The sequence below is a fragment of the Ailuropoda melanoleuca genome, chromosome 10 (assembly GCF_002007445.2).
Source record: "Ailuropoda melanoleuca isolate Jingjing chromosome 10, ASM200744v2, whole genome shotgun sequence".
Classification (NCBI taxonomy): Eukaryota; Metazoa; Chordata; class Mammalia; order Carnivora; family Ursidae; genus Ailuropoda; species Ailuropoda melanoleuca.
Window position 1 is genome coordinate 79,844,245 of NC_048227.1, and position 24,456 is coordinate 79,868,700.

Below are 24,456 nucleotides of genomic sequence, written 5' to 3' on the forward strand. Positions count from 1 at the left end.
AGAGAGAAAGGGAAGTTAAAGTAATTGTTAAGGTCCTGTTTTTTGGATTACCTGGAACTCCCAGATGCACCCGTAATAAAAAATTTTATACAAGTATTGATGCTGTGCTTGCATCCCACAGTATATATAGACCAGTGTCTCCCAATACCTGATACACAGCGTTACATTAGTCTCGGATGTTCTCAAGCTCTTATTATTGACATTTAAGTTCAATAATTCTTTTTTTCTTTTAAAGATTTTATCTATTTATTTGAGAGAGAGAGAGAGAGAGAGAAAGCATGCGCAAGAAAGAGCGTGGGGGGGGGCAGAGGGAGAGGGACAAGCAGACTCCCTGCTGAGCAGGGAGCCCAATGCAGCGCTTGATCCCAGGACCCCAAGATCATGACCTGAGCTGAAAGCAGATACTTAACTGACTGAGCCACCCAGGCGCCCCAGGCTCAGTAATTCTCTGTTGGGGTGTGTGTGTGTGTGTGTGTGTGTGTTTGTGTGTGACTGTCCTGGTGTATTGCAGAGTGTTAAGTATCATCCCTAGCACCCACTGGATGCCAGTAACACCTTCCCCTGAGTAATGACTGTCTCGACATTGCCAGACATCCCCTGGAAGCAAAATTGCCCCCAGTTGAGAACCCATGACCAAAGTAGATCTTAAGATCACTTGATATAGTCAAAAGGTTCCCAGGCATTTGCATGACAGAATTGTTCTATTTTCAGTCAAGTGTGGAGAATCTTCATACCTTCCTGCTAAGTTTAAATACAAATCAAACAACTCTCATTGGTCTGTGTTGATAGATAAACTTTTACAGAGGGGACTTACAGATAAGCTTTACACAAATTGACTATTTTCAGCACATTTTTCCCCCAGGAATAATATATGAGTGGGGAAAGCAGAATACATAGGAAGGTATATAGGAAGTAGGTATTTATTTGATTCGCCTTAATGTCTATTTTTTTCTATTTTTAACTGTTATTTATTAGTAGTTACTTTTGATTAATTTTTAATAATGACATTTTTCCATAGATAAATAATTCAGTAATAAGAAACTTTTATTTATAGTCTGTAGTGTCAGAAGAGGTAAAGTCACCTATAATTGCAACTGCCTAAGATTAAAATACATAATAAACTCATTTGTTCATTTGTGATGAGAAATTTTCAGATGAAATATGTCTTAGCTTTCAGTCTGTACCACAATTTCGGATCTTGAGTTCAATAACAGTGGTACAATCTGAAGAAAATAAAAATGAAAATATTGCATGTAAGCACTCCTGTGATGAATTACCAAATCCAAACTTACGTTCTAATTCTTGAGGTTTAATTTTGACAGCCATTTTATCTACGACTTGATCTGTAGCTGACTGTAAGTAAATGTGACTGGTCTGAGTACCACCTCTGACCTCTGCCTAGTTTAGGCCTATATGAAAGATGTTTGAAGATTACTTAAAGGAACAAAATAGGAACATATAATGTTAACATAAAGTGAGAGAGGGTAACTTTACCTACATGAGTTTTGGGTTGAATGTGAAAGTTATTTTGAAGTATGAAACAATTAGCATTATAAATATATGATTGTACTAATACTCATATGAGGTCTAAACAGTATATAATTTTTGTCATCTCATTAGTAATTGCAAAGATACTCGAAATTCCACGCTTAATGTATTGTCTGATTTACTGGTTTTATTTTGAGTTATAGTAGGCAGGTAATCATGTTACCTGGAAGCAGTCAACTGACCTAGGGATTTCACATTATTTACTAACTGATGCTCAGGCAGGCAGGGTGGAGGTACTTAAAAACATACTCTATGTGTCTGTTTCTCTCATACCTCTCCTTTGGTTTATGCTTTAATTTTTGAAATGTACTTTTAAGAGGGGAAAGTGGCTGCAGATATAGCCTGTTGTATGTGATCAACATGTCTTTCTGTTTTCTAAGAGGAGAAGAACCTTGCATAGCTACGTGTTAGAAGAGAGGTGAAGGTTCTGGGTATCCCCTTGACAGATGGGGGCTGTTCCAGGAGAGTTGGGGGGGGTTGTAAGTCAGGGGCTTACATCATGAGTTTTCAGACCATGGAGGAGAGTTCTGTTCCATGCATTGACAAGAAGTCCAAAGAAGGCATAGCAAAACTCAAGTCCATCCACACACTTCATCCCTGATGTTGAACAGGAAGCCTGTTCATTGGAGAACAGCCAGCAAACCAGAGGTTCTGTTTTTCCAAAGGAACACTTCTTGGGTTCATATATTAGGGAATTGCCCTCCTCCAAGAATTCAGATCACATATCTGCTTTCTCAGGTTGATTCTTTGTGTAGTGGGTCTTAATGTAAGACTTAGCTATTTTTATGAGTGCTCTGTGTGATTAAACACAATTAGTCACTTCCTTTTTTTTTTTTTTTTTCCTCCCTGGGATACTCTCACCACCTTTGTCTTCCACTGCTCCAGCTCCTTTAAGCTATTTGCCTCTTATTCTTTTGCTGCTTACCTGGACAAAAAAATCTACTTACCTTTCAAGGCTTAGCTCAGATGTCACCTCCTCTGGGAAGCCTACCCTAAGGCTCAGGCAGAATTCATTCTTTTCTCTCTGTAATACCATAGCACTTTTTTGGGGCTATTAATATAAAAGCACATTGTCCTGAGGCTAATTATATGTGAATCTGTCTTCTAGAGAGACCTGAACTCACTGAGGTTAGAGATCCTATCTTTCTCCCTGTGTAGTCCCAGGGCCTGGGCGTATTGATGGAAATTCACTAACTGCTCTATTCCATGCGTGTCTTCAAAGGACACACATCCAAAGCCAGATCACTACAAAGAAAATCCTGTTTACAGTTTGGAAACTGATTCTCTTTTCCTTATGGTCACGGAAGCAAGTTTATCGGTTATTTTTGTTCTAACTTATTTTAAGCTTCATTTGTACTAAGATATTCTTGATTTTCTAGAAGAAGAAAAGATACAGCCAGTGTGAACTGGCATTTTGAGTATCCAAATTAAAAAGACAGATTCTAGTCGAGGTTTATAGTTTTCGTACTTCTACTTTTCTCCCGAAACAAACTTTGGCCACTCTGGTTGCTTTCTGTGGAGATATACTTCATGTTATTTTGAAGAATTTTTAACTCTCAGAATTATGGATTTCATCTGAGAGGAAGCATGTTCTGTATTTGTTTATGTCAATGTTTCAAAATATGGGGGCCAGAAATCCCAGATGTGTCTGTTAAAGTATGTGTGGCCTTTTGGTGAGAGAAATTAGGTCTTTTTTCAGGCACAATTGAGGAAGGAAAATTTTTTGTTTAGTTTTTAGTGGTTTGTTTTTAGGCATTTTCCACAAAAAGATGAGCAAGACCCTTCAAAACCACCAACTTGCTTATTTAGGGGGAAAAAAAACCCCTCTTGTGTCCAAAAATAACATTAAATTAAAATTATTGTTTCCAATAGTTTCAAAAATTTTGGTTTTATTTCCTTGTATGAGTCACTTCTGAATGCAGTATGTGGTTGCTCTATCTCATGAGGAAACATATCTGCTCTGTAGTTTAGTAGGTCACATTATTTATCAGAGAATCAGACCAGAAGAGGAATTTACCTTCACTCTTCATTTTGCAGCTGGGGGCTGGATTAGAGATGTTAAGTGATGGATTCAAAAGGAAGCTAAAAAGAGGGCCTCGTTCTGAAGACACCTTAGTGCTCCCAACTCTGTCTTGTTGCCTTTATTTTCCTTTGTTTGTGTCTGACAAGGAGTCGCGAATACCAGAATCAGACTACATCTGTGTGTCTGGGCCCTGCTGCTGTTCGCCGGCAGTGTAACCTTGGGCATTTACCGACGGAACTGCCATAGGACACGGGGAGTAATAATAATCCTTGCCTCTTGCCCCTCGGAGTTGTAAGGAATAACTCAGTTCGTACAGGAAAGACCCTGAAAATGCTCAAAATGTATTTTAAATTGATTTCTTTGAATGACCTGCTAAGTGTATTTAATATTCAAAAAAAGAAGCCTTCATGCTGCTGAAGCAAGTTTTTTTAAATCATTTTTTTAAGGAAGAGGTAGCTCAGATGTTGGGTAACACATTAAAACACATATGATAGAAATTAAATTGAGGGGAATGACTGGAAGAGGGAAGGAGAGAGGCTTCTGGAATGCTGGTAATAGCGTTTATCTCGGTCTGATTGGTGACGTGGGGGTGCTTATTTAATAAAGATCAGCTGTCTACTTTTGATTTCTGTATGTGTGTATGTTTTACAGTAATAAGAAGTTAAAAAACACAGATGTATTTTAAATAAAAAGTAGATGTCCCTCACTTTATTCATTTCATCCATATTCTGCAAATAAAAAATCGTTATACTTTAGTGCACGTCCTTTCAGAGTCTTATTTCTATACATGTGTAAATGTAAGAACTATGTGAAGCTGTAATTTATTTTTATTTTACGTTTGTTTTTATTTTGATATGCTGTATCTTGAATACTTTCCCACATCAGTACATACAATTTTGGATACTCCTATGGAATTTGCGCATATGTTTTATAATTTAACTGTTCCCTTCTTGGAGTATATTTAGGTTGCTTGCAGCTTTTTACTATTACAAGGAGTGTTGCAGTGATGATTTTTATATAACTCTCTCTGTATTTATCCAAAATTCCTGTACATAAAACTTTAGATGTAGAATTAATAGGTGAAAGAATATGTGTATATTGCATAGATTGTACAAAAATATTTTTCAAAAAAGTTATAACACCTTGCATCCCTATGATGATGCTGGCATGTTTCTCATAAAAGCCAAGGGCAAAATTTTATGCTCAATTGAACATGATAATTATATGTGCTCTGATTCATAAGAAGGCTTATAGTAAAATTCCTTGAGACTCATACATTAATAGGAAGAGTTCATTGATGAGAGCAAATAATTTATTAACCCATATATATCATATCTATGTTATATATAGTTTATATCTCATTTAAGACTTGTTAGAACTGAGTTATATGAATAATTATTGTATATATTCATAGTTCTTAAACTAATTAGTAGGCAGGAAAAAAACAGTATATGTTATATTTGTGACATGTTTTCACTTAGTACCATAAAATATTTATGAGAATTATTAGGCGAAATGACTCTAACTCAGATATTGTTGATGAGAATTTAGAGCAGCTATGTATTATTATTCTGTTAAGAGCCAACTATGTGCCAGGCATGATTCTAAGCACCTTACATATATTACTGTGGTTTTTTTAACATGTAGGTGAAAGATACAGACATTGTACTGTTATTATAAAAGAGATTACTCTATTCTGAATATATGTTGATGATTATTACTATGTAGCAAAATATAGGCTGTCTTATCAATGTACTAATTTGTAAATCTGTGAAATGTTATAATTTGTTTAATGTGAAATATAATGTATCAAAATCCAGAGAATAGCTACTCAAGTCCTGGCTGAAGTAATGTCCTACATGAAGTTGAAAATGAAGTGTATTAATCAGTTGACTTTATTGTTAGAGTCATCTACGTAGAAAATTCTGTGTCTAGAATATTTAACTCTTAAAATTTCTGGTTAATTAAGATTCTGGTTAACCTTTAATGGTTATCTATTGCCTTAAAAGAGTAATCCAACTCAAAATAGCTAACTTATTCCTCTAGCATTGAATAAATATGGCTATCAATTTTTGTGGGTTTTTTTCCTGCAGAATTTCCTGTTATTCTAAGGGATTCAATAGGACTTATGCACATAAAACTGAAAATTATATTACTATGGGGAAACTGCTTTGTGCCTTTGAGAAGGAACTCTCTTGCTAACTTAAGTACTATATGTGTGTAGGATAGCTAACATTTTCCTCCCAAGAAATTTCATGTATGCAGTTAAAACACTCTTAAATTGATTAAGGATTTGTTATATATTTCCAGAAGCACTCAAGAGTACTTTTATGGTTATAAGAGTAGAGTGCATTAGAATGCCAGAAACCAATGAATACGCTAGAGGCCTTCAAAACCATGCCCAACATTCCTGACTGTACCATATAAACATGTGGGGCAGCCTGGAAAAACAAAACAACTCCCCACCCCCCAAATATAGGTAAACCTGTGATGATAACACTTCAACTGGCTTGAATATTAATTTGATACTTTTTCTGTTAGAAGTAATTTTTATGACTTAGCAAATGGAATGGAGAGGTAATAAATATGACTGGTATTTATTTCTCAAGTATCATTTTACATTAGGTTTGACTAGTTACCTTTATACTTTTTGGAAAGTGAATTATGCAACTACCACAGTATTTTGCCTATTAATCAGGGAAGCTAAGAAGCGTTTTATAAATGTTGAATCAAAACCTTCACTGCAGTGAGGGAATTGAATTTCAAGCAATATACTCCTTTTATAGGGTGAGAAACTGAAGTATGGAGAAATTACAAGGTTTTCCCAAAGCCATGCATTGAGTCATGGCAGGCATGGAATTCTGTTTGCCTGATTCAACCTGCAACTTCATGAAATTGAAGTTATCTGTTTCCTGACATGGGCCTTAGGAGTGTTTCCTTATATACTAATTTGTTCATTTGCTTGTCCATTCATTCACGCATTAATTTATATATTATATAAGAATCTATGTTTTTGCAAGATACAGTCTTGATGTAGGGAGTGTGAATAATATTTGAATTTATACATCTTAGATATTTTCTTTCAAGAAACTTACTGTATTTTTTTCATGACCATGAAAGGGAAATTAAGGCATTAAACAATAAGTTGGATTGGATGTGTCTGCACGCCACACAAGTATCTATGAGAAGCACCTAAAGCTTCTTTAGGAGCTAATATAGTTTGTTCAGGGCTTGAACAAGAATTTGGCTGCAGCCCTAGTTGAGCCTGGAGTGCCGAGTGGTGACCAGAAGAAACCACACTACCCATCAAGAGTATGGAAAGGACCGGTGTCCACATCTCTTCAATCTCTCCCATTTGGTTTGATCAGGAGGGGGAAATTATTCTGCCTCTCTGTCATTTTCTGGAGTTTCAAGTCTCACATTTTTAGTTCTTATTTATTGTGATCTTTTTCTTACTAGTTTAACCAGTTTTTTCCCAAGATTTCTTCACCTCTTTTTTTCTCCAAGCTATAAGAGTCCTATTTAAAGGAAATAGTATTTCTCTGGGTCAGACCTCACTTCTACTTGATTGAACAGCTGGGGCTACAGGTAACTTCAAAGGAGGAGAGTATCCAGCACCTTCCCCTAGCACAGTGCCCTGTAAGAGAGAATCCAAATAATACAGGGATGCCATCCTCCCTCAATCTCTTCTACAGAGTTTAGTGGACAGTTTTTTTGGTTGGTTTGTTTATTTTCTTGTTCTTTGCTTGCTGCCCTGAGACTTAGGACTCAGACTTAGCTCCAGCTTTATGGCTCACCAGCTCTTTCCTTGGAAGAGTTCTTTCCCAGGAGGCTCCTCAGGCCCAAGAGCCCTCGAAGCCCTGGGAGCCTAACCCAGAGATTCTACAAACAAGCCCGGGCACGTCCAAGTCCTGGGCAAACCAGGCCTTCCAGCAGCTTGAACATTAGTCTTTTCTCTTCTTTAATTTTCCTGGAGAATAATTCAGTCTTCAACAAATCAGCAAACAGAATCCTAAGGTGGTTCATTCTCACTGCTATGAAAATTTATTGCCTTTAATTTCCATTTCAGCTAATTGGGTTTCCTTTTCATTTTTGACTGGGTATGAATGTGATATTTGGTATACATTAATGCTGATCTGTAATAATTTAATGTCAATTTATTATTGAATAGTTTAAAAATAATGATGCACTATGACCTAGGTCATATCTATCTTCCATTTAATGCATTTCCTAGGCAATTATGCATTCCCAGCAATTGAGGCTGAGTGAATTCTCCTATAATCCCTGTTGGGAAACAAGGACTTTTTATTATTTTTTTATTTTTATTTTTTATTAAAGATGTGGTCTTGTTAAACTAGGGGTACTTAACTTGAGGAAAAAAGATTTAGGGGTGACGTGAATGATAGCACTCTCCTAATATCTTACAGCCTGCCATACATACTAAAGCAGGATTCAGCTTATGCCCTGTGGCTCTGGTTGGTAGACTAGAGTGGAAATTCTAAAAGGTGGATTTATAAACTAACATGCAAGGAAAAATTGAAAGAAGGAAAGAGGAGAAGGAGGTGGTTCAATTCCCTGTAGCTAAGAAGCTTCAAATATTCTATCTACAGACTCATGTGATCACTCTAAATAAACCCCACTTAATTTCTATATTCTTCATGATCCCAAGACAAAGAAATAAGGCTCTATGGATTCCATTCATATTCTCTAAGTTTCTCTTGAAGTCACAACATACAACAAGGAAGCACAGTATAGAATTGAACAACACCAAATTTATTCAAGATATTATTTCCTTAATTCTTATATACTTAGCCCTTAAAAAGTTCTTGGATTTTTAGAAGCTATAATGACAGTTTTTTGTTAATGTGATTCTACTTTGAATGTAGTTATAAAGTCAGTGGAATGCTTTTATTCTCTGATGCTAGAGGGGGATTTATTGAGAGGGAAGAAGGTATTCAAACTTTGGATCCAGCCCTAAATAAAACTGTGGATAAAAAATTTTCAAATGTCCCAAATTTTAGGAAGGCAAATAGCATCATATGTAATTAAATCCCTAACTAATATTCACTGTAGACAGAATTCAAGCAACTAACTTGACTTTAGGTAAGTCAAATTTATTATATTTTATATGTCTCATGTATATTATATATTGGATTCTGCACCCGCCCCCAAAGATGACTCTTAGTTGTCACACTTGATTCCTGAGTAATTGATGATATGGAAAATTTGAGGGAAAAATACATGTTCGCATTGTTACTGTTTCTTGTTAACCATTAATTTCACTCAAAGGGCCAGGTACTTTCTGAGTATTTTTTAAATTTATTTGTTTGTATTTTCTACTTCAAAAATTGTTTCTTTAGCTAAATCTAATTTGCTATTTACTTCATTCATTTCTTTTTTAAGATTTCAGTGCATATAGTTTAAAAAACATTATTTATGGTTCTTTCCCAAATTTGTGTATTTATTTTTCATAGTGGGGGGTTCCTTCAATATTGTTTCTATTCCTTCTGTCTCTTTGTTTTAAGGACACCTATATTTTTCAGATTGTCCTGTAATCTCAGATTTTGGGAACCTAGTTTCCCTGTTGTTGCAGCCGCTGTCTCTGTGCCATTTTGTTTCTTATGCAGCTTATCATTTTTGATGAATTTCTCCCTCAGAATCCTTTCTGCCCTGTGGGATAATTTGCATTTACTTCCCCTGGAGTCTAGGGATTTCAAGTCTCTGGATCAGTCTTGATTTTAGTTTTTTGGTTTGAGGTTTCCATACCAGAGATGCAGTAACAACTTAGAATTTACATTTGAGCAAGACTGAGGTTTTGATTTATCTCAAGTAATTATTTTCTTTTACTCTCTTCCCAAAGGCTCCATCATATGACAAGCTTCCTTTTTGAGTCAGATGGTGGGTTGAGTTTTCTAGCCCTCCTTCGATAAAAGAGACAGAATTCTCAGACTTTCTTTTTATACGTTGCCTCTTGCTTTTGTTTTCCTGCCCATCAATGCATAAATGAAGATAATGACAACTAAAACAATAACACACAAGCAAAAAATATCTTTTCCTCTCAACTTTTCCATATGACACATTTTTTCAAGAACCATGGTTTGCAAGTTATATTTGCCTTAGGAGTTATAGTCACATATTTTCTTTAGCCTATTGATTTGTCTTTAATGTTATCCTGCATATCCACCTTTTTTCCAGGTGTCTTTCAGCCATCATGTCAGTCCAGATTCCCTTGATTTCTTACCTAGATCACTGCAACAGCCTTCAAGTTGCCCCTTAATTTTGGGTTCTATTCATCTTGTTTTTCAGAAATTCAAAGTAGATGTGTCATTGCAATTTTATGGGACATGCATTTGCATTTTAGTTGCACCAAAATATAGTAGTAATAACCAATTGTATTTATTCACTAATACTAGCTCCTCACTCTTGCTTTTACCAGTTCAAAACTTCTTTTCTGAAAATATTTTCCCTTCTCTTTCACACACCCATCTATAATGCTGTTACTGACAGCGTCAATCTCTCAACACGAAAGAAACCAGCCACAACTATGAGGTTCTGTACAATGGCAAACTAAAAAGGGGTAAATGGTAATAATGTAATTAAGATATTGTTCATTTTTACAGACTTATATAAGTTCAAAAAATTGGTCAAAGACTGGTGACTTTTGGCTACTATCTAAACATAGGTACTTAATACACCTTCTGGAGATCACTGATTAGTATAATATTCTTAGTAGAGCAAAGTTAAAAATCATTACATTTCCATAGGAAATTGCATAGATAATACTTCACTGCACAATAAAAATGTTAAAATGTTTTAATTCATTATATAGAAAGCAAAATAAAGAAGCAGAGATCTTTGTCCACTCTGTCACCAGTAATCAAATGGCTCGTATTTTTGAAATACATGATTTCATTTAATCTCAACATAATACAATACAAGTATCATTATTTTTCCTATTTTATGTATGAAGAGAATGGTATTTAGAGGCATTCATGAACTATCACAAGGCCGTGCCATTATCCACTGGCAAAGCAAGGACTCACATACATGCTTTATTCAGAAGTCTTTATTCGGAATCGCTAAATTTATATTCCCTCTAGCAAAACTATCTTTTATCTCTCTAGGGTTTCAAGAGGGGAATACTAAATTTAGGAGATGTATTTTTAAATTCTCTCAAAGTGCAACACATTTTCCTCAAGAGAGGCATAAAGTCATCAGATGTGTGTTAAGTAATATATAGGGTCAATGTATTCTTCATCAAAAGTTTCCCAGGTGTGGAAGAGAGGTTTATGGCTGAGAAAACAGACTGTTTACGTGAAAGGGCTCAGATAGTTTCCCTGCCAGGCTACAGGACAACCAGAGCCAGACGAACCATTACAGGGTAACACAGAAAGCTCAGCAGAGTAATTGTGAAATCTAGATTGGGAGGGGCGACAGAGGCAGTGCATGAACCTGTGGAGTCTGCCCGAGTATCTGTAGGGTAATAGAAGTTGCTCAAGCTAAGAATTCCTTTAGAGGTTTCTCTGGGACCGTCCAATTATCTAACTGGGCTTGCGTTTTCTAGGGTAACTAGCCAACCGGCAACAATTAACAAACACAAACAACAAAGAAAAAACTTGGCTGGCCTTGCTTGTCAAAAATCAAGTGATCATAATTTATAATTCCAGGAAGACGATTGCCAAAAAATGAACCTATCACTGATGACCCAGGTGATTATCGTGAAATTGAGCTGGTTATAATTTTAGTGTGAGAAATTAACCCTATTATTATGAAACGTTTCGTGTTAAATGGACTATTTTGCAAGTCCGTGCTCTCCAAAACAGTTCAAAATAGCTTGGCATCTGGTTTTTAGTTTGGTTTCATTTGAGGAGACTGAAGCAGCAGAGTGCTCGTTACTGCTCACCCAGATCTGTTCCTTGGACGCCTTTGCTGTTTTCCTTTTGCACAGGTAGGGAAGAGTGTCATGTGCATGGTCAGAGAATGCCCATGTCCACCTCTTAACAGTTGGCTGTAGGATTGGAGCTAGGTGTTCTTTGTGCTGTTGGCTTCCCTCTCTGGCATGCCGCCTGAGCTGTTGGAACCAGCCAGTGCTTGTCCCAGCTTCACAGACCCATTAGTGAAATTTGGAGGGCAGTGTAGGTGACTTGATGTGCAGGATGTGAAAGCAATGCCCTCTTGACAGTCGGAGTCCAGCTGTAATATCTGAATAATGTAATGATAATGCAAGTTTTGTGTTATGCTTTATAAGGGAGGGAATTTAATTGAAGACTCTGAGGATAGCTCATGGAATCCAAGGAAGAATTGAACAGCCAAGTAGCAGGAAAGGCACAGAAACAGTGGAGACTTCAGGAGTAATAAGATCCAGGTCCTTGAATTCTGCCAGGACTTTCTTGCCATCCTCTCTTTTGCTACTCTTTCTGGGTCACCTCTCTTCTGTCTTTCCCTAGCAGACCAGGTTTTTCCGCATGTCTATAAAGAGCGCCTGTTTCTTTTTAGATTTTATTTATTTATTTAGTTAGTTATTTAGAGCATGAAAAAATGGAGGGACAGAGGGAGTGGGGAAGGGAGAATCTCAAGCAGACTCCACGCTGAGCACGGAACCTGATGTGGGGCTTGATCCCATGACCCTGAGATCATGACATGAACGGAAACCAAGAGTTAGAGGCTTAACCAACTGAGCCACCCAGGCACCTGAAGTGTGCCCAAGGTTTATATCCCAAAGATTTGCCACTAAAAGAGGACTAGCGTGATACTTTCCCACACACCCATCCTAAGCAACAGGAAGGGATTGTGATGCATCATTAGATTCAGGTAATTTCATGTTAACTGCGAAAGAACTGCACAGTCCAACAGGGTTAGGTGCTGAATACTAGATACGGATCAGCATATTTATATTATCGCCCTGTGTGGGCCAAGTGTCATTTTGTACGCAATATGTTTCTGCAAATGTACCTGCCCTTTGAACATCTGAAAGTGAAACAATAGGTTAGCTGTTCTGAATGATAGAATGTAATGGAAGGACACTCTCCCCTGAGCCAGGAAATTCTGTACATGGACATAGATCCTTCAAAGCGCCCACCCAAGTTTAAAGGGGGCCTTGTCGGTGGTTATGGGTTATGGAAAGTGCCTCCCTCCACATCTCAGGGTCTGCACAGGCCCTGGGACCAGTCTGGGCAACTGTGCACAAGGTCGTCTTACACCTTTCCCTCAGGATACAGTGGGCATGTGGCACGTGGGTGGGGGCTGTGAGTTTTCTCCCCACTCCTCCTCCCTTTGTACTGTAGCAGAGCCCGCCCTGTGCACACATCCTCCCGGGAGATGCTGCTGCAGTCCCAGCCTTGGGCTGCAGGGCACTGGGGTGATCCTGTCCGTAGTGACGGGATGAGGGAATGGTGAGCACAGTGGAACACAGCCAGGGCAGGGAAGTTCTCCCTCAGAACTCCCGCTTCCGATGGGCAGTGGCCCCCGAGAGCAAAGGCAGCCGACTCATGGTTATCCTTCATGGGGCTCTGCTAGGCACTGCCCCAGCTTCAAGTAGGACTGACTGAAGAATTTCTGGCTTATCCAAAAGGTAGGGTAAAGCTGTGATTTGTTTTAAGAGAATCGAATTAGGCCTCTCCTTTAAAGTATCACTCTGGCTGCCCTGTGAAAAGTCAAGTGCAGGGAGCTGCTCTGGAGGAAAGGCACCCTTCGGGAGGCTGTGGTTCCCCATCTGGGCAAGGGCCACTGATGGCTTGAAGGACCGTCGCAGAGGTGAGGAGAGGAACATGGAGAGATTTGAATGAACGCTGGGAGGTACTGAGAGCCCTTGGGAACTTCTGGAATCGGAGAGGAGTGGGCAGGCAGTCAGTGACAAAGCCCAGGTATCTGGCGTTCATGGCTGGTGGAAGGCTGTGCCATGTGTGTGCCTCTCCCAGAGGTGTAGTGTTCCCGTGTGCCGTTTCTGTCCCCGTCCCGTGCCAGCCCTGGCGCAGAGAGCCACCGCGCCACGTGCATGTGTATTCAGCCGGAGTGGAGCATGCCTGCACCATCTGGTCTTCACTGAAGGTCTGCTGGGGAAGGTCAGTCCGGGGGTGAGGGCTACAGCACACAAACTCTGCGAACTTCTCAGACATCTCTCCACGTCTTCTCTTTCTCTTTGCTGTCTCGGCCACCTGGACCAGTACCGTGTTCCATTTCGGAGAGTTGTTTTCTAACTTGATATCAGAATCTCATTATATATTTAAATTAGCAGAATTGTTTGTTTTTAAAAATTCTCCTTCTCTAAGACACAGGAGTAGTTATAGCTCACTTTTCCTAAAGCAGAGTTGAAGGAAAGGATACCAGCCATTTATCATGTGTCAAGGACCTGACCGCCGGAGAAAAAAAAAATCTAACATGGAATGGGTGGGGTTGCTATTATTCCTTTTTAAATTCACCTTTTCGGGGGGAATGGCCTTGAAAGAGAGCTGGGAACTAGATTATGGCCTCATAAAACAGCAAGAGGTTATTGTTATTCCTTAATTTTATATCTTTATTATGAAGTAATGCTTCTCTTACTCGATTTGAAGAGTGTTCTTGTCGTCTTCTTATACATTTGTGAAAATGAAATGTTGGAAGATTTAGCATAACAACCATTGCTAAATTATGATGTAAAATAATACTGTGTCTGCAATTAGCCTAGGTAGTTTTACTTGGTTCAATAATATAAAATCACTGGGGTCATAATTTTTTAGTACCTTAGCGTGTTTGGCTAAAAAAGAAATTCATGTTACCATAAAGAAGTTAAACTAAGTAACAGTCTCAATTTTAAGGAAACATAAAGCAAAGTATTACGTTGTAACATGGAACATTAATGCAAATAGCTCCCCAACTGGAACGTTAAATACATTCTCAGTGGGCGGTTAACAAAAAAAAAAGGGGGGGGCTGGTTTTTGCTTAATTCTCTTATGTTCCAACATCTTTTCTGAAGTCTTAACTTTTAATTTCACTTGAGTTATTACCAGTGTCCTGAGGTGGTGGTCCTTCTAGAAAATGATTACTTCTTTCCTAATGATCCGTATCCTTAATTTAATTGTTAGGTATCCTTTCTGGAAATATTACATTTAAACCTTGATGACTTTTTAAAAATCATTTTAGTGTGATAGTGTGATAACTATACATATGTCGTGGGTTGAAATGGATCTCCTAAAAGATATGTTCAGATTCTATCCCCCTTACCTGTGGATGTGACCTTACAAGGAAGTAGTGTCTTTGCAGAAGGAATCACATTAAGATGAGTTTTTACTGGATTAGGGTAGGTGCTAATCCAGTCACTGGTGTACCTTTAGGAATAGGAGAATTTGGACATAGCGGCATACACACAGAAGAAGTCCAAGTCAAGAGATGGGCGGGGAGATGACCGTTAACTGTGGAAGCAGAGAATGAAGTGATGCATCTGTGAGCCAAGGGATGCCAAGGATTGTGGGCAACACTAGAAACTAGGAAGACACAAGGAATGATCCTTTTCTTGTGTCTCCAGCAGGAGCATGGACCTGCCAGCACCTTAATTTAGGACTTCTTGATGTTGGAACTACGAGAGAATAAATTTCTAGTGGTCAGAGCCACCAGTTTTTTAAACATTTTTAAAATTTAAAATTTTTAAATATTAGAAAAATAACAGCCTTAGGAGTACTTGGCCAGTCTGTTATCCAGGTAGTGAGGAGAAAATGCCACTAGAGGAGATGATCTATCACAGTCCCATCTGGGACGATGGAGGAAGGGCGTGTGAGGCGGGCAGGTGTCAGTCTTAGCAAGAGCAGCATCAGCTGGACTGGTGGCCCCGCGCTTACCATGGTGCACCCCTCCCCAAGGCCAGCCTGACCTGAGTGGTCTTGGTCACCAGGGGAGGGGGCAGTATGCAGAGCAAGGATTGGGATGGAGGTCTTCAGGGATAGGAAGAGCAAGCTAGAGATCAGTAAGAATCAGGATAAGGGTGAAAGACCCAGATTAGATGCAGGGAACTAGTCCTTAAGGAGAAGGGGAGAGTGGGAGACGAAAGAGGGAGGACGTGTGCGATAAGAGGCAGAGGTTGGGTTTTCCAGTCACCATTTCTCACGTCCACCCCCAACACAAAAAATAACATCTGTACATCTTGAACTCCCTGCCTGCTTATCTTTCTAAATCCAAATGCATGCTGCCACACTTTTCAGTGTGCTTCGTACTTACCCTTCCTCCTTCATGTCATATACGCTGTAAAACTGTGCTGTTCTTTAAAGGGACACTTTCCTGGTTTTGGGTATACTTAATCAGTGTCTTATGGAGACCGTCACATTACATACATACAAGTTACATTCCTATTTTATGACTTTTAACTTTTAAGATTGAAGGAAAATCTTTAATCTGTATCTCTGGAAGTTATATGCATAAAACAATTTACAAGCTACGTTTTAAATTTCTTTTGTGATTTTTAAAATGTCTTGTATTCTAAAAGGGAAAGTAATAGATTTGTTGTAGAAAATATTGCAATGTGGAAAAGAAAAAAAAATTAAAGCCACGTCTGTCTGGTTGTAGTAGGGTATGTATGAATGGATGTTTGTAAAATGGAGCAAAACACCTGTGTATGTTGAATTTCAATAAACTGGGGAAAATGTTGTTTCTGCAGAACACTTATTGGAGTACTTATCTTTCACTTAAATTAATCTGAGAATTTCGATGGCACTAAATATTCCTTTAAGTGTGAGTTTAGTAGTTTGTATCTGAGATTTATACCTGTGAGAAGCAACTTTTTTTTTACATTTATCTTTTTTTTTAGCCTCATATTCTTTTTATTTTTAAAATTAGGATTTGAAGGGCTACAAATGTATCGTTGCTCTTTTAAATTGCATTTTATTAATGAGTTTGAGCATTGTTTTGTGTTGATGGACCATTTTTCTGTAGAGGTGTGTGCATTTCTGTTTGCATTTAAGAGCTCTTTATATGTTAAGGACATTAGCCTATTGTGTTTGATATTTGCGCAGATATTTCTTTTTATATTTTCACATATCTTTTAATTTTGATCATTTTTTTGATGTAGGTGTGAGGGGATTCAAGGGGTTGTTTGGCTTTTTTGTTTTGTATTCCGTTGTTTCTGTTACAAAATCCTTCTCCACCTAGAAATGGAAAGAAATTGTGCCTATTTTTCTTAGAGCTATTTTACACTTCAGTTTGCCTGGAAATTTTTAAATATATGGTATGGAGCAAAGGTGAACTTTTTTTGAATAATTAACTGATTGTCTCACTATAGTTTATTAATGAATTGTCTTACCCATGTGTGTTTGTAATGCCTTCTTTATTGTAATAGTGTTATTTTTATTCTCTATTTAAAATTGAGCATCTATTTTATGACATTCTATTCTTCAAAACTGAATAATGATCATCTGGTAATTTAGACAAATTTTCTGTTATAGCCAGTTGTCATATAAAGATACACACCATATTTTCTTAATTCATGTGCTTTAGAAAGTGAACAATTAATGCAGACTCTTAATTTTTAATCTGCCAATTGCTTAATGGCAGACTTCTTTCAGCAAAATAATATATTACTTATTACAGACCGTGTCTCCAAAATTGTCCTCAGATGTTTTTGTTTATAGTATTCCTGAGTAGTTGTTCACATATTCCAATTTTACCGTGATGTGATTTTCAAGATCTTTGGTCTATAAGCTATGGAGATAATATTAGATTTGTTCTTTGAAAATGATGCTTCCATAGATTACCCACTATTACATAAATCATAGTGTGCTTTGGTAATTTGCGAATAAATAAAAAAGATAACTTTTTCATTTTTCCTCTTTGTTTCCGTCTTTTTGTTTCAGATAGTCCACTTTTAATTGGAAGAAGCTGCTTCTGTGTGGGGGTGGCTGGAGAAGTGAGAGAACCACATGGAAGACTCCCAGGACTTAAATGAGCAATCAGTAAGTCTTATTCAGCCTCAAGTTTGCTGAAAAAAGTTGTGGCAAAACCATTCAAAATCATACAAAAAGGAATATATTATAAAAATCAAGAATTTTGTTAAAAATATATATTTTAGTTGAATTTTGAATTCTCTTCCAAGGCCATAAAACAGACCTTTGGAAATGTATGCTGTTCCTGCTTAATGATTTCACATTTTGAGGTCTCCCTTTATTGTCTGCTTGGAAAACCAGGGGGAGAGAGACTAGGGCATTTAAATCATGCCAGGTGTTTTCGACAATCTAAACAATTTTGCACACCTTCTTTATTTGGTTTTATTCCCAAAGTGCTTAGATAGTTAGTGCATATAGTGTTGGCGTGTCAGAAGCATAACAGGAGAAGATGTGTTACCAGCATGCCTCTTGTTCATTTCAGGGATGGCAGCCATAGAATTCCTGTGATTTCATGGGCTGCCTTATTTTACTCGTTCTTTGCAGAGGGAGGAATGCACAAGATTGGTGGCAGTCACTCTAAGGTTCTTATTTCTCAAAGGGAAAGGATTTACATGGCCTTTGCTCCTAACTCATTAGTAGTGTGTCCATGGCACTAATACTTAAGCGTGGAACTGGTCGGTGGGAGGTCTTCTCTTACCCTCCCACACTGCTGCCAACCGTGGTCCAAGAGTTTCTTCCCACAGACAACTAGCGATGTCACAAGTCAGGAGACATGGGAACCTGTCAAGTGTGTGTTATGCATATTGAGCTCTTTTTTAGTAGCTTGTATGATCATGACTTGATCTTAGAGTCTAATGTGCCTCTGAGGCAGCAGAAGACAGTGTATTTGTGTATAATAACGTGCTTCTAGAAAATGCTACAATGAGCTTGATTTTGAAATACAGAGGAATGTTTGTATTGGCGAATACATGCCATTTCAAGTTAATTAGTTTTTTAAAATGTTTCATTTAAAAGAAAAAATGATAACCAAGTCTTTAGTTTATAAATAGATACAACCATTGTCTAATTTCATTGTATATTATCTTAAATAATATAATAAAACTAAATAATTTAGTTTTGCATGGCATCATTATAGAAAAAAAAGTAATGAAAAATACAAAACCATAGAAGTATTTAAAAAAGTCTGTCAAATGGTAGAGATGTTATTCTTCAAAAGTTCCTGACTAGACAAATAGGAATTAGGAGGCAGGGGCTTCCAAGTAGTTCTTTTTTTAAATGTTGGTTATCTTAGTGTGGATTCTAACAAAATGGATGATAGCATGAAGATGGCAGCCATGCCATTGCATGTTTATGGATCCCAGTGGCGTCAGACTATGTACGGACCTGAGTAAATGATGTCATTTTAGTGGTGCTGCTTCATGAGAGGGCCACTGTTGAACTATACTTTGTTCTAACACACTGAGGGTTTGTGTGCATGTGTGCGTGCATGTGCGTGTGTGTGTGTTTGTGTGTGTGTGATTGACCAACTGTCCCTGTTTTCCAGAGACCTTGGGGTTGCCTGGGACATGGAACTTTCAGAGCTAGTGCAGGTGCAGTCCCTGCAGACTGGGGTGGTTGATCTAGTTGTGTGTGTATCCTCAAGAATGGATATTTGTTTTCAGTGTAGTGGACGTTGAAAAGAATATGTTTTTATGTTTAATATTAGAGTGAGGTTATTACACAAGATGCTTCATATGACCTTTTACAAGGTGAAATACAGCATTTGTAAATCATACATCGTTTCCTCCAGTGTTATTTTAAAGTTATGGAGCTCAAGATTAAAAAAAAATTTTTTTTTTTTTAAGTTCCTGGTGTTGCTAATGTGCAGCCAGGTTTGAAAACCAGAAATCTCGTGTGACCTTCTGGCATCTCAGCTTCACATTGAACTCTCCACCTGAGGGTTATCACCTGGTCAGAGTCAAATTGGGAGCTCCTGATCTGTGGAGTGGTTTGATAGGCCCTCAAAGAGTGGGCACTTTAAACACAGGAAGCTTGAAGTTTGTGTCAAGTGTTATGACTTAAGGGCTTTGGTTTTATAAAGGTTGTAAAGCCTTTCTCCTTCAGCATCCTTAGACTTAGAAGAACATATAGGCCTATCTGTGCATCTTGTACAATTACAGAGGGACCCTTGGGACTGTTAATGACTTGCCCATGATGCCATGGCTAGTAAACAGCAGAGGTGGGACTTCACCCAGGTCTTCTGACTCCAAGTCCAAAGCTGTTTCCAGAACATCAACATGCCTTATGGCTTTAGGATTTTCTTATTTTGACATTCATCACTATGAGAAATGTCAAAAAAAATTGAATCGACCCCTTTACATTGAAATGATTTCTATTTGATTGAAATCTTTAAATAACATTAAATTTTATAGATTATGTTTCAAATATTTTGAAAAATGACACAGCCTTTATTAAGGTATAGAAAAAATGAAGTGGAATTAAAAGAAAGTTCATAGTAAGATGAAAGATAATTTGCTCAGATCATAGAATAATTCTTTCTCTAGGCATAGACAGAACAGTTGGTACCAGTTATTGCACATAGAGACCGAATCTAGCATTTTCCATATTTTCTCTCCAGTCCTTATCGTCTTGTGATGTAATTGTTATGGTCACCATTATATAGGTGGAGAAACTATGGCTTGGAGAGTGTCAGTCACTTGGCCATTAAGTAGCAAAGATTAGAACTGAACCCATGTTTATCTGGTCCTAAAACCTATAATGGATTTTGCGTGATCCAGCAGAGTACAGAGGCTAAGGGCTTGAGCTTGAAATCAGAAATCCCTGACACTTAAATACTTTGTAACCATTAGGAAATTACTTAAACTCTTCTTCATGTGTAGCGGAATAAAAAGAAGTTATATGAAAGGCTTAGCATATGCCCCACTTAGAGTAGAAGCTTGGTAAATGTTGGCTGTTATTACAATTACTGACATATTCAGATGGTCTTTCAAGACCATATCCAGTTACCTGCTGGCAGACAGCCCTGTCTGGAGGTGCATAGGTTTACAAACGCAGCATATGACAATGGAACTCACAAGCTCTCCTCTCTCAGTTTTTCTCCCCTTCTCTTCTGTTCCGCTACTTCTCATCTCCGAGGATGGTGTCCTCCACCACAGAGTGGATTAAGTCGGAAAGCGGGGACTTATCCTTCTCTCCCTCATCCCCATTTCAAACTCCTGTCTCTTCTTAATTTTTAGTATCTCTCAAAGCTGTTCTCTCTGCTCCTCTAGCTCTTATTTTGGATCTCTGTTTTATCGCTTGACTATCTTTCTCTGCTTTTTAAGTTGCTTCGAGAGTGGTCTTTCTGAAATACCTACCTGACCATGTTGCTGTTCTACTTAATAGCCTTCACAGGCCCTTTTTTGCCCTCGAGAGAAAGTCCCAAACGCGCAGCGAAGCACACAGACTCAGTTGCTTACCTCTATCTGTCCAGTATTCTTTCTGGCTTCTTTTGGTTCCCGGAATCTTGCAGGTTGCCTGAGGTTTCTGTGTCTTTGCCAGAGCTGTAGCCTCTTCCCAGAGGGGCCCTGCTCCACCCAGGTAACTCGTAAATCTGGAAGATTCAGTGTGGGTTTCAGTCGTTCTGAGAGGGCCTCTTTCTTCACCAGGCTGTCAGCCCCGCTGGGTCAGGGGCCTCTGCCATGTGCTGCCAGTGGCATTTACCTCCATCCTGGGACTTACCCCACAGACCTGAAATCTTATCTGCTTATTTACCTCTCTACTGGATTATAAACTACTTAAGAGTAATAGCGAGTCTTGTCCATCTTGTATCCTTACTTCTTAGCACAATTCTTGCTGACATTTAGTGAATGTTTTCTTCAAAAGCTTTTATATACTGTTACATACTAAGGTATGTTATTGAATAGCCTGATGAATGTTAGAAAGCCAAAATGTTATTCTCAAAATGGATTACTGACTCATGAATTCATGTTTCACTTACATTTTTAAAAAATTGCACATAACATGTAATACTCACTTAGCGTGTAATCAAAACAAAGTTTGGCTCTTAAGTATTTTTTTTTCATTATATCTGGGTCTTATTTTGCAGTCTGGCTGAGAGCATCTAGGGAATTTTAAGAGGTCAGCAATTAAAGTAAGGTTTAGTTTTTGTATTTGTCTGAAATTGTATATTAGAACTTCATAATTATTTAGAAGCTGTTTTATATCCAATTGTAGCTGACTACAGGTTTTAACTAAATGTCATAAATAGAAATAAATAGGAATCTAGGTTATATATAGCAGTAGCTAGACTAATAATCAGAAGTTCCTTTGGTACTGCGAAATATGTTATATTCCCTGTATTCAAATAGAGACTGAGCAATATTTATTGTTTTTATAGCTTCTATACTATCCTTACACATTGAGCTATTTTGAAGTCCTATTTTGGTGATTTCCCATAGATTTTTTTTCCTCCTCTTAATCTTTCATATCAAAGTGAGAAGGAGTATTGCCTAAATTTTTCATCAAGCTAGAAGTTTGGGGAAAAAATGTTACTTGTGAATTTTAAGTACTGTGTGTTATGGAGTCAGACACTAGTGGTTACTAAGTAGAATGAGGGAGAATGAAGATTTTACTATAGGGTAGCATTCCCTAATATTAGACTTTAAGGGCCTGAATATTCCTACATATGTCAACATTGTTACACTTAACTTGAATCACTTAACTCATATTATTGATGACATATTTCAGTTTGTGAGGTCTAAATTCACATCCAGTGGATCCGTATTATATATATGTTGCAGCAATGTTTTTAGAAGCTTATATATATTTGTAGATATAATAGTATTTATTTTTTTGCACCAAACCTACTAACTTAATAATGCAAATTAAAAATCTAGAGTTAGTTTAAGAAATTAATTTCTTCTCTGTCTCAGTTTGTCTCCCTTAGAATACTAAATGACTTTAGATTATTCCTCAACTCTTTGTTTTTAGAGATTCTATGGATCATTTTTTATTATAGCCACTAGCCCATCTTTAAAACCTGTGCTCTTTTCTGAGTCTTTTGGACAGTTTCTTGCTGTCATATGGAATTGATATGTCAGCCAAATTATCCTTTAGATGTACAACTTCAGAATCGTCAATTTCTGTCAGTGTTTCAACACCATTTTATAAAATAATTATTTTGAATTGCACTACTGGGTATTTACCCCAAAGATACAGATGTAGTGAAGAGAAGGGCCATATGCACCCCAATGTTCATAGCAGCATTGTCCACAATAGGTAAATTGTGGAAGGAGCCGAGATGCCCTTCAACAGATGACTGGATTAAGAAGACGTGGTCCATATATACAATGGAATATTACTCAGCTATCAGAAAGAACAATTACACAACATTTGCAGCAACATGGACGGGACTGGAGGAGATTATGCTAAGTGAAATAAGTCAAGCAAAGAAAGACAATTATCACATGGTTTCATTCATTTATGGAACATAAGAAATGGGAAGATCGGTAGGAGAAAGAAGGGAAGAATGAAGGGGGGTAAACAGAAGGGGGAATGAACCATGAGAGACTGTGGACTCTGGGAAACAAACTGAGGGCTTCAGAGGGGAGGAGGGTGGGGGATTGGGATAGGCCGGTGATGGGTATTAGGGAGGGCACATATTGCATGGTGCACTGGGTGTTATACGCAAATAATGAGTCATGGAACATTGCATCAAAAACTGGGGATGTACTATATGGTGACTAATATAACAAAATAAAAATTATTAAAAAAAAGAGCTAAGCAAGTAACTAATAAATCGGGTATAATAAAGAAATCTCCCATAAAAAAAGAAAAAATAATTATTATTTGAGTACCTTCAGTTTAAATTGATTTTTCATTTTTGCTAATGTGGCATTGTCAAAATCCCATTATTTTATTGTTTTTTTCCTTAGATACTCTAAATCAATTTGAGCATCATGCATGCAATGTATTTTATTCTGCTCTAACCAAAATCAGATTATTTTTGAGGCTACAATCTGTTAGGAAGAACTTGACCTTTAAACTAGTCAAAAGAGTCATGTTCACAACATGTATTTTTTGCACCATCTAACTGGACAGTATGTTTCAGAGTTCAGTGGAATTTTGCTTAAAGCTAATTCACTTTCAAAACTGTTGTAACTCCCAATCGCCAATTATATCTTTACTTTGCAATTATATAATAGAGCACCTAAAAAGCAGATGCAGTAAATTTAATTTTTAATTTTTATTAAGCACTAAGGCTTACTCTTCCATTTTGAACAATTTTCTAACTCTGAATCTCTAAATTTTTGCATAAGTTGATAAGGAGTCATAAGAAGATTCCATGAATTATCTTCTATGACACTCTAAAATTATCATTTAATTTTATAAAAACCTTTCCACAAATTTTAGAATACACTTGTGTACAGAGAGAGAGAACCCCATATTGTACACCTGAAATCAGTTGGTAGCAGTTGCCCCTGTTGAGAAGGAACCTAAAGGTACCTCCTGGCTCAATGGAAGAGAAACATTATCAACTTAGGGCAAGCTGTCACAGACTTGATAAGGAGGAGGAGTGGCACAGAGTCTCACACCTGCTGATCCCGGGCTGGATAGTTGTGAGCAGCTTTGAGCACTTGGTTTGGAGAGGATAGATGCAAATAAGAGACGTAATATCTTTAAGTACTAGAAGTCTCTTACCTGAATTTACAATTTATATATGGTATATCGATTGTCCAGTAATACTGCCTTAACAATTAAAATGAAAATAACTTTATGATATAAATGTAATCTATTTCTTTCATGCTTTAGTAATTCTGAGAAATGGGAAAATTAATACAATGTAGCTTGGTGTAAGGTGTACAGCAAATGGAAAATGTTGGCTGATGAAAAGAGCTTGCATTCATTGATAGTGCCTTATGTGAGTCATCTCATTAAACTGCCCCATGTGGCAGGCTCTGTCATAATTCTAGTCTAAAGAAGAGGATACTGAAGCTGAACTTGGAGATCTTATTCAAGGTCATCACAGCTAGAATGCCGCACTGATGCAATGTGAGCTTA

At 37.6% G+C, this 24,456-nt stretch overlaps 1 protein-coding gene across 9 annotated transcripts in view; it reads left to right on the top strand.

Annotated features, from left to right (window-relative positions):
• EYA4 (EYA transcriptional coactivator and phosphatase 4) overlaps positions 1-24,456 on the top strand; it is a 262,796-nt gene that overhangs the window by 10,799 nt on the left and 227,541 nt on the right. For all 9 annotated transcript variants that reach the window (XM_011228766.3, XM_019802811.2, XM_019802814.2 and 6 more), the window contains exon 2: positions 17,386-17,484. In XM_011228766.3, coding sequence (XP_011227068.2) covers positions 17,452-17,484 — 33 coding nt within the window. In that variant the 5' untranslated portion in view covers positions 17,386-17,451. The remainder of the gene's footprint in view (positions 1-17,385; positions 17,485-24,456) is intronic.